Raw genomic sequence first — 16,436 nt, 5'->3', positions numbered from 1 at the left:
GGATGAGGTGGGATGGAGCGAAGCGAGGCAGGGGTGCGTGTCTGCTCGGTTGTCGTCGTCGCGCGGATGGGAACTTAGAGGGTTGGATGGTGGAGAGGTGGCGTTGAGTGTCGAGTCTCCTGGCTGGTAGCGAATGGGGTTGTGCTGTTCGGCGTTGGGAAGGTTTTGGACCACTGCTGCGTTCTCGGGAGTAGAAGCTCTCCTTGGGCGTCCAAAACTCTTTTCTCTGTTTGGATGGAAGATACTCTGGCGATGGTGTTGCAAAATGAAAGTGATTTCAGGCAGTATTGGGGGCGTTTTGCATGCGAGGGCAGATGAAGCGGACGCGAGGCATCGCTGAGAGCAGACTGTCGATGAGGGTTTCCTGCGCAAGTCAGCACAAATTGCTCACTCTTGAGAATTGGGACGCTTCGTTCAAACCAACTGGAGCCAGGAGGAGAAGCTGGATGAAGGGTGTTGTGGAAGGGGGCCGTCCGACGCAAGAAGTTGGGCGAGGGAGACGACCGAGTCGACGACGACTCCAAAAGATGGAAATTTCCCCAGCAGAAACTCCATGAAGTGCGGAGGCAGCCTTGATTCAAAGACAAATCAAAGCAAAAAGGGCTGTGTCGGCGCAAGAGCATACCCGCCTCCCCTTCTCCACAGCAACCGCCGGCGCATCAAAATATTCTCTTCCTTCTACCAGCCACGGCAGCACTTGAACTTCTCCATCGAACGGTTACTGCTCACGAAATGCCAGAAAAATTCTGCACAAACGCCGTCCGGCTCGTCAGCTTCCTCTCTCAAAGCCACAGTCAACCAACGTGCACTTCCAAGTAGCCCGTCCAGCGCCTTCAAGACTGCAGCGGCATTGTTGCTCTCGGTGAATCAGCAAGCCGTATGCTCACCGCCACTGAGGCTCGCGCATCGTCAAACTCGCAAAGCCTAGGGCAATCGGCTGGCCGCTCTCGACAGAGCCTTGTCCGTAGCGATGATGTCGGCCTGTTCGCCGTCGTCAGTCAGAAGTCTACAAGCCCTGATACTAGGATGGGATACTTACAAAGATTGGTGAGTTGGTAGTTCTCCCCTACGCCACTTTGCAACCTTTCCGTGGAAGAACTTCTTCTATCTACGACGCCCTCCGCACGCCGCCTGATGAGCTCTGAGGGGCTTGGACTCTCGTTCTACGGTTAGCAGTTGCAAAGAATGATTGTACAACAAAGCCTCAACACTTAGCCGCTTGCGAGCTGCGAATTGTCGGCCGGCGTCCAATTTCGGGCCCTACCTGGATGGTAGATGGCTGTTGAGATGGCGCAGGAGTTGCCGGCCGATTGCAACGTCTTCTGTTTTTTCTGCGCTTGACTTGCTGCCTGGTTGTGTGGTTTGGGAATCGAAATTGAGTCGCGAGTTGGCAAAGGATGCGCTTTTGCTGTTTGCCGCTTCATTCCCAGCATCCCATCCTTTGCGCTCTGAGCATTCAATCAGTCGCGCAAGCAATCTTGCGCTCTTCTGGCGCATATAAAAAGCAGAGTGCCGTCGCTGTTCGTTGGGCTCACCTCAGACCTCTCAGACCTCCTGCGCAGGGATGCTCCAGTCCTTGGAGTCGGCTTGGCAGTGTTTGTGTGTCTTGCTTTGCTGGATTTGAAGCTGAAAGATCTTCCCGTTCCTTGTCATTCGTTTTGTGGGGTTTGAACGAAGCGCGCCGGCGAGGTCTGAGTCTGGGGGAGGAAATTTGCGGTGGTCTAGTAGTGCGTCAGTTTTTGCTGTTGAGCCTCTCTCGCACGCGGACCTGGAATTGCTGCGTTGTTTGTGAGCTTGTGAGTCTGGCCATATGTGTAGTCGATGAGTATCGGTGGATGTTGTCCCTGTCCCATTCATGAGTGTGCCCAAATCGGACTAGCGTCGTCAGTCTGGATGGGTCACCATTCTCAACACCACGCACCTCTCGTCACTCTGCTACCTGCCGCCCATCACAGCTTGCGACATTATCCCATCATCGCTCTTCGCTTGGCCAAGAGATACAACTCCCATCCTCTCCGCATGGCCAACACCAGCGCTCGCCGCCTCCGCCGGCTTCACCTCCAGCCATTCGACCGATCCGGCCAAGTCGCAGACAAACGACGCATCAGAAAAGAGCTCAAGGACCTCAAGGCCGCAACGCGAAGCCAGCGCGCCGAGCTGCGCGAAACATTTCTCCAAGACTTCCTCACGCGCAACGAGTACAAGAACGCCATCGCCGCCATCAACGTGTACCAGACGCGCCGCGAGCTGCAAATCGACCCGCCCACTCCCACCTCCGCCAGCCTAGAGGGCCTTCCACGCGAACTGCGCCAGAAGATCTTCGAAAAGCTACTCGAGGACGACCAGCTGTCGGACGACCGGCGGCCGCACGAGCTGGTCGCGCAACGCACCAAGATCGCGCTCGTCTGCCGCAAGCTCCAGGACGACATGGCGCACATCGAGAAGATTTGGCGGCAGCGCATGGCGGTGCTGTCGGCGCTGTATGCGCCTGAACGCGCGCACTTTGAGCGCATCGCGCGCAGCTTGACGCAGGTCATTCACCAGACGCGCGCCGTGGACCGCCGCATCCAGCAGGAGCGCAATCGGCGCAACAATGTCAAGAGGAGGCAGAAGAAGGAGAAGCGGCTGGAGCGCGGTGGAGGTGGGTTGAAGATGGTCCCGAACTTTGGCAAGATGAAGAGCAAGCCCAACGTATTGCCCAAGGCGGAGAAAGGCGTAAGTTGGTCTTGTTTGTTGCAAATTTGCCTTGGTTGCTGACTCTTTCATTCCACGCAGAGGGATCGTTTGGACGATATGCCGGCATGGGCTGGCACGCGCAAGACGTTTGACGACTAGCCGTGGCATGTGCGATGCATTCTGCGAGATACTTGCAAAGAGCGGGATCGCAGGCGGCAAATTGGGCAGCTTTCTCTGGGTTCGTCCATGCCCAAACTTCAACACAGGCGACCGAATCCAACACTTTTCAACTTTTTCCTTCTCATGCTCCCAAGTCGTCTCTCTCTACGTCATCCTCACGCGCATACCCGGTCGCCAAGGGCGTCTAACCGCCAACGGCAGGAATCCTGTGCGCTGCATGGATCCTGGCCTGCATCCGGCCCCGGCCGCTACACCATGCACGCCGCCGTTGCAGAGGGCCCCTATGGCCTTCTTTGCCTACCGTACGTCGAAGCTTCGAGAACAAAGTCCTTGATTCCCGTTGACTTGTGCAGTTCCCGCGCGTCTTGCTTGTCGTTTGCCGAACCAACCGTCGCCGCTTTGCACAACACTCACGCAAAGCTGCGCTGTCCCACACTCTGCTCCCAGGTCCCAGATACAAGTATCAAAAGCCTTCTTCTACTCTTTCGACCTCTTTCTGTCATACTGAAACCCTCCTCCCTCAGTCGCGTCTCCGCCCGCTCTCTTGTGCCGTCATTCCCGTCGTTCCGCACACGCACGCCCCACCGGAATTCCGCCGCCCCACCGCACCCAAACCGAGCAAAATCCCCCCATTCTAGAATCTCATCCATCCCCTTGCCCTCCCCCCCACCTCCCTCTCCCCTCCTCGTCTCCCTCCCTTCCTACCCCCAGCTTCACACAGACATAGCTGCTGCAAGCCAGCCGTCTGACATAATCAGGTTAGGGTACTTGGTCTAGGGGTATGATTTTCGCTTCGCAACATTTATCGTACGTTGAGTATGTGAAAGGTCGTGGGTTCAATTCCCACAGTATCCAGCTCTTTTGCTCCAGCGCTGCGCCCGTGCGCGTTTGGCTTCTTCGTCGAGATCGACCTTCTTTTGGCCCCCTGTTCGTTGGTGGGGAGCTGTTTTGTTGGGGTGTGGGAAGATTGGGAGAGGCGGGTTCTGCGGCGCTCAACGACCAAAGGAGAGAAGAGGAGAAGAGGAAGAGCATGGAACTGGCGGCGCAGTTGTGGGTGGTGTTGTGGTTCAACGTGGGGATGCCCGTAGCACGTTGCTGCAACGCCGCATCTTCTGCTCGAGGTCTGCTGTTGTACGACGCCCGCCCGCCGCAGCCACCTTTCCATTCCATCCCTTTCCCCACACACACCTGCCCCTTGCTCCACCTCCTCCATCTCCACATCCAACCCACCCTCCCTTTTTCCTCCCCCTTCCCATGTCCCTAAACCCCTGAAATCCCCTCCCACCGCCGCTCTCGCGAACAATGCCGCGCTATCTTCTTAAGCTTGTCTAGTGGCGAAATTTTCAGTTAGCCCGCTTGGCTTAGTGGTACAGCGTCTCACTCGTATACACGTCTGCATCGCAGACTTCCTACGGTCATGAGAAGATCCTCGGTTCGATTCCGAGAGTGGGCATTTTGTTTTGTTTTGCTGCCTCTTTGTTTTGACTTTTTGATTGGGAGGGAGGTGTTGTTTTGATGAGGAGGGGGATGGGGTGTGGTGGTTGTGGTGGTGGGTTGGAGGGAGGGCAGGGAGAGAGCGAATGCGGCGCTCGACTGGAGGAAAAGCGAGGCATGTCGAGCATATCAAGCATCAGGACCGGCGTCAGCACCCCAACTTTCCATCGACCTTCGCGTCGTTCGCCTAATCCCGCTTCTCTTCGTTTTGTTTCGGTCGAACTGCGTGGTGTAGCGTGCTGGGAATTGGTCTGCTGTCCTTATTGCTGTCTGCGCTCTTTTCTTTTTTCATTAATGGTGTTTGCTGCTCTCTGGGGAGCGCGATGGCGTTTTTGACCGAGGAAGAAAAAGGCACCTCTGCCACAATACGGAGTCGAGTACAGTTGAGCCTTCGAAGCTTCGAAGGCTGGGCTGCTTGATTCCGTATTGTCGTGACGATTTTTGAATCTTCCAAGTGGCTCAAATCTACTTCTTTGCGGGGCGAGACTTGGCTCTGGATTCTCGGCTTGTGTAGAGCGGCTGTTGGTGTGTTGCTGAAGATGTTCTGTGGTTTCGTTAGCTGTATGTTCCCTGGATTATTTGGCTTTGCTGTTCTTTTGATGTGGGAGGAGTTTTTCTTGATAACTGCAAAAAGATTGCTGGACCGGCGTGGATTTATTGAAAAGACCATGAACCTTTGCTTTAATTGCATTTTCGGTCTTCCGTATATTTGCAAGATCTTGCCGCGTAAAAGCTTGGCCGAAATCTTCTCTTATTCCTTCGACTGCATGCTGGCCATATATAATGTTGCTTTTGGGTGTCTCCCCTGTCCAAAATTGCGTCGCACGTTGACTTGACGAATTCGCGAGACTCCTTCGACTACAATGCTGTTTGTATATTTCCTCCACTACCGCACATATCATTCCCGACCAGGGCAAGTCTGCGATCCATCAGCTCAATTAGGACGTCTTCTTTTGCTCCTTGTAATGGAATACCACAGAAGTCCGGACGCGGGTTTGCGAGGAGGCCGAGGTCGATCAGAGCGCGTCTTGTGAGTCCTGAGAGGTCGAAGTCAGCAAGCTGTGACCAAAGGCGGAATCTTGGGGTCCAAATTGATGCCAAACGGACTGAGATGGTTGGATGGCAAGGAAAGGGTACCAGTATGTCGAGGGCGTAACAGTGAAAAGCGCCCGGACTAATTTTGTGGACAGTCCTCTCCGGGCTGCTAAATCGGTACCGGCAGTACGTACGGAAGGCGTCGAATTGACACTCGAAGTGTTATTTTGAGATGTGTGCGCCTGTAGTGCCAAGTCTCGTGTCCAACGCTGGCCTCTGACCAAAACATCTCGGCCACAACACAACTTCTACTCTGCAACCCTCTTCTCACGACAAATTCTACCGCAACAATGTCGTTCCAAGCTCCTTCCGAAAAGCCATTCTCCTCGAAAACGACGCGATACCCGGTGTTCCCAATCCTCAAACTCCCCAACGAGATCTTGCTCAAAGTAGCCGACGAAGTTGCCAACGCCGACACGGACGACACAATTCAGCGCCGCGGACGACGGCCAAAGAGGACCTTGATGGCGCTCTCCCTGGTTAACAAGCGCCTTCGCTCTGTCTGCGTGGAGAGGATGTTCAAGACGCTCAGCCTTCTGAGGAAGAGCGAAGGCCGCAACCAGGGCCTTTTCCAGTTCTATTCTGGGATTTCTCAGGGAAATCCGATGCCGCACATCGCCCCGTTCCATGAGCGTTTCGGAAATGCTCCTCTGCATCTTTTTTCGAGACTCGAGTGAGTTCATCACGGACCCTTGCTGGAAAAGCTTCAGCTCACTGATTATTGCGACAGGTGCTTCGCCGTCCACCAGTTTTGGCAGTTTACTCCAAACGACTTCATCTGGATTCCGAGGACTTTGATGTCGATCATGGACAGCTCGAACATGCTCCGGTGTCTGCACATTGACGGAGGCTGGAGCTTGGCTATATCTCTCGAGTCCGAGATGAACAGGCGGCCGGTCAATCTGGCCAACGTGAAAGAGATTGTTCTCAGCCTAGAGATGTGCTTTTTGCTCCAGTACACCCCGAATGTCGAGCGACTTTCCAACAAACCGTACTCGGGAAGCGGACTCAACTACCGGCAACGCTTCTACAACGAAGAACAGGTCTCTCAATTTTTTGCCGTCTGTCAGAGCCTGCCCAAGCTAAAGAACATGGAGCTCACCGCTGTCGATTTTCAAGGCCACTCCAGATGTAAGTCGTGCGTGAGTATCTGACCGTCTCCGCTAATTCGTTCGCAGTTCACCTCCCAAGAATGTCTCTGGAGACCCTCACCATCAGCAGCGATACAGTACGAAGCGAACACTCGCCGCTAAATGCGTCGGAGTCTGTCCCCTTGGAAGACATTTTACGATGCATCCAGAAGCAGCCTCACCTGGTTGAGATCCGGATTCCCCTTCCTGAGCGCGTCGAGATGGATTTCGCCGAATACGTGGAACAAGTCGACGAGCGCAGTGATATACTCCCTGCTGCCATCATCGCCGTTGTAGCACCAAAGATCCAGCGTATACACGTCGGGCGCACCTCGATATTCGACGTGGTCAAGGTCAAGGGGAAGACCATTGGTTTCAAGCACAGCACCTATTTCGTGCCTGCGGACCAGATAGAATTGCCACTAGAGGTGGTGAAGCCGATTTGCTTGCAGGACGAGTGGGACTCTTGGAAAGAGCCATTGGTCTACGCGCAGCTGCAGTGCGCCGTCCCGTCGGAGATTTTCTTAGACCTTGAATTTGCTTACGGCGACGACGAGGAGAGAACGGTGTGGATTGACTGGACGAAATTCGGCAGACCCTTCGCAGTCATCGTGGATCTGCATTCCCCCATCATTCGAAAATTTGGTAGTTGAGACGGGGCGACATTCTCCTTTCTTTTTCACAGTCCCAGAGAGGTTTTTGGTACAGTAATGAAACCTTTCTCACTTCAAGGCCCGAAGGAATCTACCTTGGAACGCCCCACGATACGGACAACTGGAGGTGGCTTACTCGAAATGTCGACATGCTCCCAGCCGGCGCAATTGCCACCAAGTTCCCCCGCATCAAAGAGTAGCCGTTGGAAGACGCCCACGCATCCATCAGAGGAGAACATCCCGCCCGATGCTGCTCAGCTTCGTAAGTTCACCCGTGCGAGCAAGAGAAAGCCATGCACTGACTGTCTCTGCAGGCCGCGAAGCCGATGAGCGCAACACTCCATCCAGTCAGTCCAAGATCAAGCGCAAGAGTCCTGCGCAGCCTGTTTAACAACCTGTGAAGTCATCACGAACCCAGCCAACCCAACGAGAAGCAGCAGTGGCTCGACCAATACGACCACGGCATCCTTTCAGAAGACTCGTTCAACTTCCCGCAAGGCCACGAAGAGAAAACGGAGTCTTCAAACTCCTCACGTGAACAAGATCTGGGGCTGCGTTTCGTGGTGAATTTGGACTGCTCGAAGCACCACGTAAGATTGGACTGTCCAAGGAACGGAATTCAACTAATTTCTCTAGGAACCTGTCTTTCCACAAATTCTGGCACACGTTCGGCTGCACCCGTCTCGAGGACACCTGCGCCATGAAGATGATTGCCAAGGGTCTCCGCCTGATGATTGAAGCACCGAAGAAACTTCGACGTCTGCACATCGACGGAGAGAAGTACTTCGCTCAGTACATGAGGCGTGAGCTGCAATCCTCCCCGGCGGCTCGGGCAGCACTGGCCAACCTCGATGAGATTGTTTTCAGCATTGAGTTTGACTTCATGCTGCAGTACACGCCCAACGTCTCGCGTCTATCGAACAACACGCTTATGAGCCGCACCACAGGTGCCAGCAGTGATGTTTTGCGTAGATACTCGATGAAGCAAGTTACAAGGTTCTTTGGGCTCTGTTCTCGCTTGCCGCGGCTCATAGAGATGGAGCTGAACATTGATTCGTTCAAGGGTCCCGCCTTCTCTCGAGGTATGTTGTTCAGAACGACTGAGACATTCGTAACTCTGAGGCTGACGCACGTGAGTAGCTGTCCTCCCCACCATGGGGCTGCAAAAACTAGCCGTCGCAAGGGAAGTCGTCCAAAGCTGCGAAGACTACCAGGTTGACCGTGGCTTTGGAGACCCGATTCCGCTGGGTGTGCTTCTGAACATGGCCCGCTCCCAACCAAACTTGCGTGAATTCAGAATCCCGGAGACGGATCTGGTCATGATTGGGGCGTTTGAAGTTGAGATCGAATGGCCGCCGTCAGGCCAAATCGTGGATATGCTGCCCGCGGCAATAATTGCGGCCAAAGTACCGAATCTACGAAGCATACACGTGGGAAAGAATGTCACCGTCGATGTCCTTCATGATGGACTGGGCATGAGGCATCTGCGGATGATGAGCGACAACTTGGAGCCAGAAACACGTCGCAGCCAAAGACCCCGACCTCGGCCTGGCTTCCCCTACCAGCCCTTTGGAAGCGACCTTTGGATCCACAAATGGGACAGCTGGAAGGAACCGGTGGTTGCTCGCAATCGGCACTGGACCGCGAGACGCGAAATCTGGGCCGAGCTCCCCCTCCACATCAATTACTACGGCAACTTCCAGTACCCTGCTTTCATCGAGATGGCCATGGACACGGATGGGAGGTGGAAGCACACTGCAGTCGTGGTAAACATGAACCATGAGCTGATCGAGATGCGCGACGAAGGGGACATTCCATGATACCAAAACGGAACGTCTCGACGGCACTCGGGATTCAGGGGGGCACATTCAATTTGCAGACTGTTTTCAGCCCCAAGTACATAGCGTTCAGCAGTCTCAACCCTACTCTTCATGTCGCTCACGAAGGGCCTTTGTGACTTTATTCTATGTATCAAGGACTACCAACCGCTACAAGATGTTGCCACGTTCGCAACTCTGGTAGCAACATACGACACCGGATTCCTTCTCATCATTGAGCCACTTGCCGGGCGGGACCTCACCTCCTGTCGGAGAAGACTGCTAGATTATTGGCTCCTCTTTTAAAATACTGACTCCCCCAGTCTAATTATGTGCAGCCTCCTGAAGCTCGTCAGAGCGACGCGACGCCAAGAGCGTCGACAGTTGCCCGCCGACACCAACGATGATACCGTCCCCGACGAGACCAGCCACCCGCGGCGGCCGTGGACGCGGTCAACCATCGAACTCCTCGAGCCGCACCACCCATCCATCCGCGTCCTCAAGCCGTCTTAGCAGCTCAATTGTCCCAGCAACGGACCAAACTCCCACACATGATCGCGTGCTTCGGCAGCTCCCGCGCCGCGTCGTCTACAAACAATAGCCACCAGATTCCAGGCTGCCCACAGTGCGAGCAGAGTGCGCCATGGCGTTTAAGGCGTTGATGGTTGTCTCTTGGTTGGATCTTCAGATGCTAGGCTTCTTCCTTCCAATCCATGATTGCAGATGAAAACCTTTGGGTTCAGCAATGGACTTTGCTTTTGAAGGCGGCGGTATACCTTCTCTTTTAGATACAAAAGGGGTCAATTCTCCCTGAACTTTACCTCCATTTCCAGGAATCCAGATAGGAGAGACCTTGAGTTCAGCTCAGGTCAGTATATTGTTAGTCAGCCTGTTATTGTGCAGTCCGGTCCACGGCATGGCAGTTTTGTCGTCACGTGCCAGGGTGCACTTGCGGGCGCCCATCGCACTGCACGACTGACAGCACCGGAGCCGAGTTTGCCAAAATTTCTTCTGCCACAACCTTGCAGGAATATACCGCCTTCAAACCTCGCTATCAACCACTTTTTCCCTCTCAAAAACCATCATCCCGATCAACTTTCAGCTTTCCATCCATCACTCCGTATACACCACCAACCGTCTTCCGCTGCCTATACATCAACCCCCTCACTATCTGCTCTATACCGACATCAATCGCTCCAAAATGTCCACTACCTCTGCCACTGCTACCATGGCCCGCAACGGAACCGCGTCTTGCGTCATTTTCAAGCTCCCCGACGAGCTCCTCCTTCGCATCGTCCGCCACGTGGAGGAAGGCGATATCGACGACGCCGTCGGAGACAACAGGACTCAGCCGTCCAACCGGAGTGTCTTTCCCCTCCGCCAGACCAACCACAAGTTCCGACAGCTTTGCGACGAGTCAGTCTTCAGGACGGTCAGCATCATGAGGAAGATGGACAGGCCTCTCGAGCATGTCTGCGAGAATTACGTTCCGCTTGCCCAGCGCAACCTGGCCGTCGACTCGCCGGAGATCTTGGAGTTTTTCGGGCAGCCTGATCTGCACCACCTGAGGAAGACCAGGTCAGTGGCTCCGCCGCCCCTAATTCGAAACGATTCTTACTAACTTGGGCAACAGGTCTGTGGCCTTCCACCAGTTTTGGCACGCAAATGGCTGCCTCCCCGCCGACGAGGCTTGGGCTCTGCGCATGATTGCCACAGGCTTACGTACCATCATGCAAGCGCCTGAGAGGCTCCGTCGGCTTCATCTTGATGGTGAGCACGCATTCGCCACGGCCTTGGAGCACGAGTTGGAGCTCATGCCAGCGGCAAGAGTAGCTCTGGCAAACGTTGAGGAGATCATCATCAGCGTCGAATTTGCCTTTATTCTGAAGTATACACACAACGTCACGCGCCTATCAAACAAGACGCTCATGGGCCGTACGACGGGTGAAAGCAGCGACTGGTTGCGCGCGTATACGACAGCACAAGTAAACCACTTTTTCGACATGTGCTCGTCTCTGCCAAAGCTCCGGACCATGGAGCTGACGATCCGGAACTTCCAATACGACGAAAGGCGAGACAGCGTCATGGCCGCAAGTATGTTGCGCAGTTCTACCCACTTCTTTGAATTGCCAATACTAACACGGTCAAACAGGCGTCCTTCCACCCATGGCGTTGACGAAACTGTCCTTTATCAGAGAGTCAGTCCCAAGCTTCGACGACTTCTATGTCGATGCCGACGGGCAAGTCACCATGGGCCTGGTCTTGCGAATGGCCCGCTCCCAGCCCGCGCTCGAGGAGTACCAAATCCCCGAGCCCGAAGATATCGCACTCGGAAACATTGACACCGATATCCACTGGAAGTGGGAGCACGAGCTCACCGATCTGTTGCCGGCCGCAGTCGTTGCCGCCAAAGTCCGCAACATCAAGCGAGTGTTCGTCGGACCGCATGCCACTGTCGACATCACTCGCAAGGCCTCGGGCACGACGCGCCTGCGACTGACCAGGAACAAGGCCTACACGCCTCGGTCCGGGAGGAGCTATTGGAGCTACTACCACGATGAGACGTCCCACCTCTGGACTCACCGGTGGGACGCTTGGAAGGAACCGCTTGTCCACCACCACGAGCGCGTCGATAAGGAGGCCGTTTCGGACTTTTCGGTAGAGGTCGTCCTCTGCGTCGATCACGTCGAGGGCGACGCGGCTGCGTACATTGAGAAGGATGATGAGGAAGTGCCACAGACAGTCGTGGTCAACATTCTGAATCCTTTCATCGAGGTGGTCGACCTAGCGCCGTAGAGACCTCTTTTTTTTCATGATGCTCGGACGACCCCGGCGGCTTGCTCCTTTTGCTTTCTTTTCTTCACTGATGATGGCCTAATGGGTGGATGCTTTGCGGTAATGGGAAAGGGGTATGAAGTCTTTAGCCTCCTTCGAAAACAGAACACTTGCTTTCAATGCCATTCTTTAAGGCTTTCGTGATCTTCTTGGATGTTGTTCTTTGCATAAGCAACCACGCCAACTAGTCAGTGATATTCGACAGCCGAAAGGAGGTTGAACCCCTCGATTCAGGCCTTTTGTCACGTATAGGAGGAGGAGAAGCTCCTCGAATATATTTGAATTGGTGTCGTTTCTCATCTCGTCAGTAGGAAGCTCCGGCAAGATGATTCAGCTTCAGGGTCTTCCTGTAGAGCTGGCTGTGGAGCATCGGTCGCAGTATTGGGAAGTCTTCTTGATGGAAGCGAGCCTCGCAACCAGAATAACACTTCGGCGCTGTTGTGGTGTTAACACTGTGTCTTGGTGTTAACATTGTGTCTGCCCGGCGCACCGCCCGATTCCTCGCTCCGGCACGTGCACTGGCTCCGACATCAACAACCACTCCGACCTGGAACTCGACCTTGCGATTCCACTCCGCTCCGATTTCTTCATCACGACATCGTTCAACTCTACTCCGCTTCCTTCACAACGAAATCGTTCCACTCTACTCCGCTTCCCTCATACCGACATCCCACCGTATACACCATGTCGTCTCACTCTGCGCCCACCATCTCGGAAGTTCCAGCCCGCCAGCAGCATCCGTTCAGGCTCCTGGATCTTCCCGACGTCATTCTGAAAGTCGTCATCGACCAGGTCGTCGAATGCGACATTGAAGAAGCCACGGCAACGGACTATACATTCCCTTTGCCAGTCAGGGCACTCATGTCGCTCTCCCAGGTCAACAAGAGTCTGCGATCCTTGATCAAAGGTCGCATATTCAGGACCGTCTTCCTTCTCAAGCGCCAGGGAGGAGACAGGACCTACCGGGACGTCCAACAACGGTTTTCTCCCCTCGCCCAAGGCAGACCCTACGCGATTTCCGAGGAAGTCATGAACATCTTCTGTCGCCCGCCGGTTCATCTCTTTGCCGGCACCAGGTACGTCCTCGAATCCAGGTAGAAGCGAGCTTGAACTGACGAGAAGCAATAGCTCTTTGGCAATCCACCAGTTCTGGACCCGTGGCTATCTCAGCGACGTGTGGATCTCCAATGGCATCATCAAGCTGCTTCAGGCCCCGCGATCACTTCGGCGCCTGCACATCGACGGGGATACAAAACTCGCCAACTACATGGAGGACGCGATGGAAGTGCTACCGCCGATCGACTTCAGCACCCTGACCGAGGTCACCATCAGCATTGAGATGACCTTTTTGCTGAAATATATGCCCAACATCCAACGCTTGTCAAACAAAGCGTTCTCGGGGGTTGAACAAGATCCTCGCATATACCCCATGTCGCACGTACGCGAGTTCCTCGACGCCTGCCGGAACCGCCAAAAGCTGAAGACCCTTGAGCTCACGGTCGCGGACTTCGACCCGTACAGGAGGAGGGACTGTAAGTAAAGCAAGAAATGTCTCTCACAGATCTCATCTGACTCTATCCAACAGTTCACGATCCCGCCATGTTTCGAATCCCCAACTTGTCCTTGGAGACTTTGGCCATCACCGGAGAGGCACCCCGAAGCATGTCCGACACAATCGACGAAGACCAGCTCCACATGCCCCTCGGTGGAATCATCAACATGGCCCTCTCTCAGAAAGGCTTGGTCGAGTTGCAAATTCCGTGGCTTGGCAGCCTGACTCTCGGGCTTGGAGCGAACGATGCCTGGGAGGAGGAAGGCGACCCGGCAGACAGACAATTCGCTTTGGTCGACATTGTCCCTGCTGCCATCATAGCTGCCAAAGTCCCCAACCTCCAGAGGATCAAGATCCGGCGAGACTCGATGGTCGAAATCCTCCGAGGCGAGAACAAGATGGTGCTCAAGTTGACCGACGTTCCAGTTGCGGATTGGTCAACAGAACGACCGGCCAGCTGGTTCGAGCAGTGGGACCACTGGAAAGAACCGCTCGTCAACAGGCAGAAAGTCTACAATCGGGCGGAAGAGGAAGTGGTGCTGCCTCTCCATGTAGTCCACGAGGGCCCAGACGTGCACCCGGCAAGGTTCATCACGGACGAGGACCATAGGCCGACCAGGATCGAGGTGAACGTGGACAACCCACGGATCGACGCGGTCGAATACCTCTGAGGCAGGGGAGAGGGAGAGGGAGAGGTACATGAGAAGGGTCTTGTTTGTCCTCGATTTCGAATCTCTCTTTTGCTGGATAGTATATTTCAGGCTTTAGAATTCGTTCTCTGAGTCTTTCTTTGCAGAATACAGTGTCTTTTAATCCATGATGGAAACCCGGTCATATTCGTAGTAAAATCCACAAGCGCGCCAGCTGATCAGCCTCTGCAAAGCCGTCCTTGGTGATATAGAAATGGGGGATAGCGGCGAGAAATTTTGTCTCCCTCGCTGGGCGACTTGAAGTTCCTCAAGTCCAGCTATCACAAATACAAGGAAGACACCAACACGGTTGCTTCATGGGTTGCAACTATTGCGAGGAGCCACGGCTATCCCCAGGACCTGCTCGAGAACCGGACGTCGGTGTCGCGCCCGCGGGCATCCGAATGGACGTCCAGGGCACGTGACACCCGACTTGACCACCACGCGGCGGCACCTAACTCTGCTGCTTGGCAGCCCCACGACTTCGACCTTGACCTCGCTCTTCCACTCCACCAATCTCGAATCTCGTTAAATATTCAGGTTTCCATCACCATCTCGCCCGAAACAGCTTCCCCGATCAGCGAGACGTACCGTACCTTCCACAACATCACGACTACCTCCCACGATGCCGGCGAAAATTCCAGCCCGCCAGGACTCTCGCCCCTTCCCACTTCTCAGACTCGACGACCATCTTCTCAAGTGTGTCATCGACAAGGTCGTGGAATGCGACATCGAGGATGGCATCAAGAACGGAGTCTGGAGGCCGGTGTATGACGAGTACGGCATCCCTGAATCGTCCAGACCATACAGGGCTCTTGTGTCGCTCGCTCAGGTCAACAAGCAGCTTCGGCGTCTTGTGAAGCCGCGGCTCTTCAGGACTGTTCGCGTTCTCAGAAGGGGCCACGGCGATGGCACATATTGCTTCAGCCGCGATGCCTTCCAGCACAACGCTCCTCTTGTCGTTGGAGGACGTCCAGGAATATTTTCGACAGCGGTCCTGCCGGAATTCAAAGCTCCACCGGTGTGGCTTTTCAAATCGACGCGGTATGTCCTTTGAAATCCAAAAGCGCGGGGGACTTCAACTAATGGTTGCCCAAAGGTCACTCGCGATTCACCAATTTTGGCAGGGCTCCGCCAGCTGGATGACCAACGGCGTCAAGGCACTGCTTGAGGCACCAAGCTCCCTCCGCCACTTGCACCTCGATGCCGACGCAAAGTTTGCACAAAATCTGGAGCAATCCATGACAGCACAACCAGCAGCAGCACTGGGAGACGTGACTGAGCTCATCATCAGTATCGAGATGTCCTTCCTTCTCGAGCATACGCCCAATGTCGAGCGTCTTTCGAACAAGACGTTCTCAGGATGCATAACCATCTCGCGCCAGTGCTCCGAGCCGATGATTCAAAAGTTTTATCGGCTCTGTCAGTCGCTGCCAAAGCTACGGACCTTGCAACTCACCGTTGCAAACTTTGACCGCCCCTTTCGCAGTATGTCGCCCCAACACTTGTTTCCCAAGACACTGACTAACATCCATCACCAGTCGATCTTCCGCCCTTGTCCCTCACGAGCCTGAGCCTATCGAACGAGGAATTCCGGAGCCACTACTTTCCTGGCGACTGGGACCACGCTGAAGCGGCAGAAGGGCCTGCGGACGAAGACATCTACTGCAAAAGAGTCAACATGAGGTTCCTCGTTGGGATGATTCGTTCGCAGCCGGGTCTGGTCGATGCTCACATCCCAAGACCGGAGAAGATCGACGCTCTGGACGACGACAAATGGACTTGGGACTGGAAGGGTGGACTCAGCGATATGCTCCCTGCCGCCATCATCGCCGCCCTGGTTCCAACGATTCAGAGAGTCCTCGTCGGGCGCAGTTCCATCGTCGACATCGTTCGCCGGGAGGGAGAGCAGACTGTGCTCAGACTGAGCGGCGACTCCTCAGCAGGTGACGATGACGACAACCCTCGAGGTGACCCACGATTCATCGCGGATGATGATTCGATATCTAGCGGGTGGCCGATGTGGCAACCAGTCCCCGAGCCTTGCTGGCACACTCTCTGGGATGATTGGAAGGAGCCGATCTTGACGATGAAGCACAGGCGCAACGTGGACATCCTGGGAGCCACGTTGACTCTCAGCATCACCCACGGGGAGCCAGACACCAAGGCCACCGCGTTCATCGTCGACGAGGAGGGACGGCCGACTTCTGTGGAGGTGAATCTGGGCAACCCCCGCCTGAAAGCACTGCTGGGCGGCTGAGGGAGAGACGGGGCAGGGCAGGAGGACGAGACTCTTTAGAAAAAGTTCCACAATC

The 16,436-nt window shown here is 54.9% G+C and overlaps 6 protein-coding genes and 2 non-coding genes across 8 annotated transcripts; 7 read left to right on the top strand and 1 right to left on the bottom strand.

The window, feature by feature from the left end:
• Window positions 1-1,901: 1,901 nt before the first annotated feature.
• J3D65DRAFT_81520 (uncharacterized protein) lies at window positions 1,902-3,251 on the top strand. The gene is made up of 3 exons (XM_066804207.1): window positions 1,902-2,715; window positions 2,776-3,158; window positions 3,210-3,251. The coding sequence occupies exons 1-2, from the start codon at window positions 2,020-2,022 to the stop codon at window positions 2,833-2,835; spliced, it is 756 nt and encodes a 251-aa protein (XP_066651637.1). The 5' UTR covers window positions 1,902-2,019; the 3' UTR covers window positions 2,836-3,158; window positions 3,210-3,251.
• Window positions 3,252-3,614: 363 nt separating this feature from the next.
• On the bottom strand, window positions 3,615-3,922 carry J3D65DRAFT_635357 (uncharacterized protein; the record flags this gene model as incomplete). The annotated part of the gene is made up of 1 exon (XM_066801310.1): window positions 3,615-3,922. Exon 1 carries the CDS (start codon window positions 3,886-3,888, stop codon window positions 3,616-3,618), a length of 273 nt encoding a protein of 90 aa, XP_066651636.1. The 5' UTR covers window positions 3,889-3,922.
• J3D65DRAFT_t133 lies at window positions 3,619-3,711 on the top strand. The gene has a single exon. It is a non-coding gene; the product is annotated as a tRNA-Ala (tRNA).
• Window positions 3,923-4,206: 284 nt separating the features above from the next.
• Window positions 4,207-4,309, top strand: J3D65DRAFT_t134. Its single transcript has one exon. It is a non-coding gene; the product is annotated as a tRNA-Thr (tRNA).
• Window positions 4,310-5,735: 1,426 nt separating this feature from the next.
• J3D65DRAFT_605941 (uncharacterized protein) lies at window positions 5,736-9,048 on the top strand (the record flags this gene model as incomplete). Its single annotated transcript, XM_066798390.1, has 9 exons — window positions 5,736-6,118; window positions 6,176-6,576; window positions 6,624-7,141; window positions 7,171-7,220; window positions 7,261-7,490; window positions 7,543-7,575; window positions 7,632-7,791; window positions 7,865-8,310; window positions 8,369-9,048. The coding sequence occupies 9 exons, from the start codon at window positions 5,736-5,738 to the stop codon at window positions 9,046-9,048; spliced, it is 2,901 nt and encodes a 966-aa protein (XP_066651635.1).
• Window positions 9,049-10,246: 1,198 nt separating this feature from the next.
• J3D65DRAFT_670612 (uncharacterized protein) lies at window positions 10,247-11,841 on the top strand (the record flags this gene model as incomplete). The annotated part of the gene is made up of 3 exons (XM_066803311.1): window positions 10,247-10,623; window positions 10,679-11,139; window positions 11,198-11,841. 3 exons carry the CDS (start codon window positions 10,247-10,249, stop codon window positions 11,839-11,841), a joined length of 1,482 nt encoding a protein of 493 aa, XP_066651634.1.
• A 723-nt stretch (window positions 11,842-12,564) lies between these two features.
• On the top strand, window positions 12,565-14,103 carry J3D65DRAFT_605939 (uncharacterized protein; the record flags this gene model as incomplete). Its single annotated transcript, XM_066798389.1, has 3 exons — window positions 12,565-12,956; window positions 13,009-13,412; window positions 13,466-14,103. 3 exons carry the CDS (start codon window positions 12,565-12,567, stop codon window positions 14,101-14,103), a joined length of 1,434 nt encoding a protein of 477 aa, XP_066651633.1.
• A 643-nt stretch (window positions 14,104-14,746) lies between these two features.
• J3D65DRAFT_670610 (uncharacterized protein) lies at window positions 14,747-16,381 on the top strand (the record flags this gene model as incomplete). Its single annotated transcript, XM_066803310.1, has 3 exons — window positions 14,747-15,165; window positions 15,221-15,609; window positions 15,663-16,381. The coding sequence occupies 3 exons, from the start codon at window positions 14,747-14,749 to the stop codon at window positions 16,379-16,381; spliced, it is 1,527 nt and encodes a 508-aa protein (XP_066651632.1).
• Between the last annotated feature and the right edge of the window lie 55 nt (window positions 16,382-16,436).

This window comes from Phyllosticta citribraziliensis (assembly GCF_038025025.1).
Source record: "Phyllosticta citribraziliensis strain CPC 17464 chromosome Unknown J3D65scaffold_11, whole genome shotgun sequence".
Taxonomy (NCBI): Eukaryota; Fungi; Ascomycota; class Dothideomycetes; order Botryosphaeriales; family Phyllostictaceae; genus Phyllosticta; species Phyllosticta citribraziliensis.
This window is presented reverse-complemented; position numbering and strand designations above follow the sequence as displayed.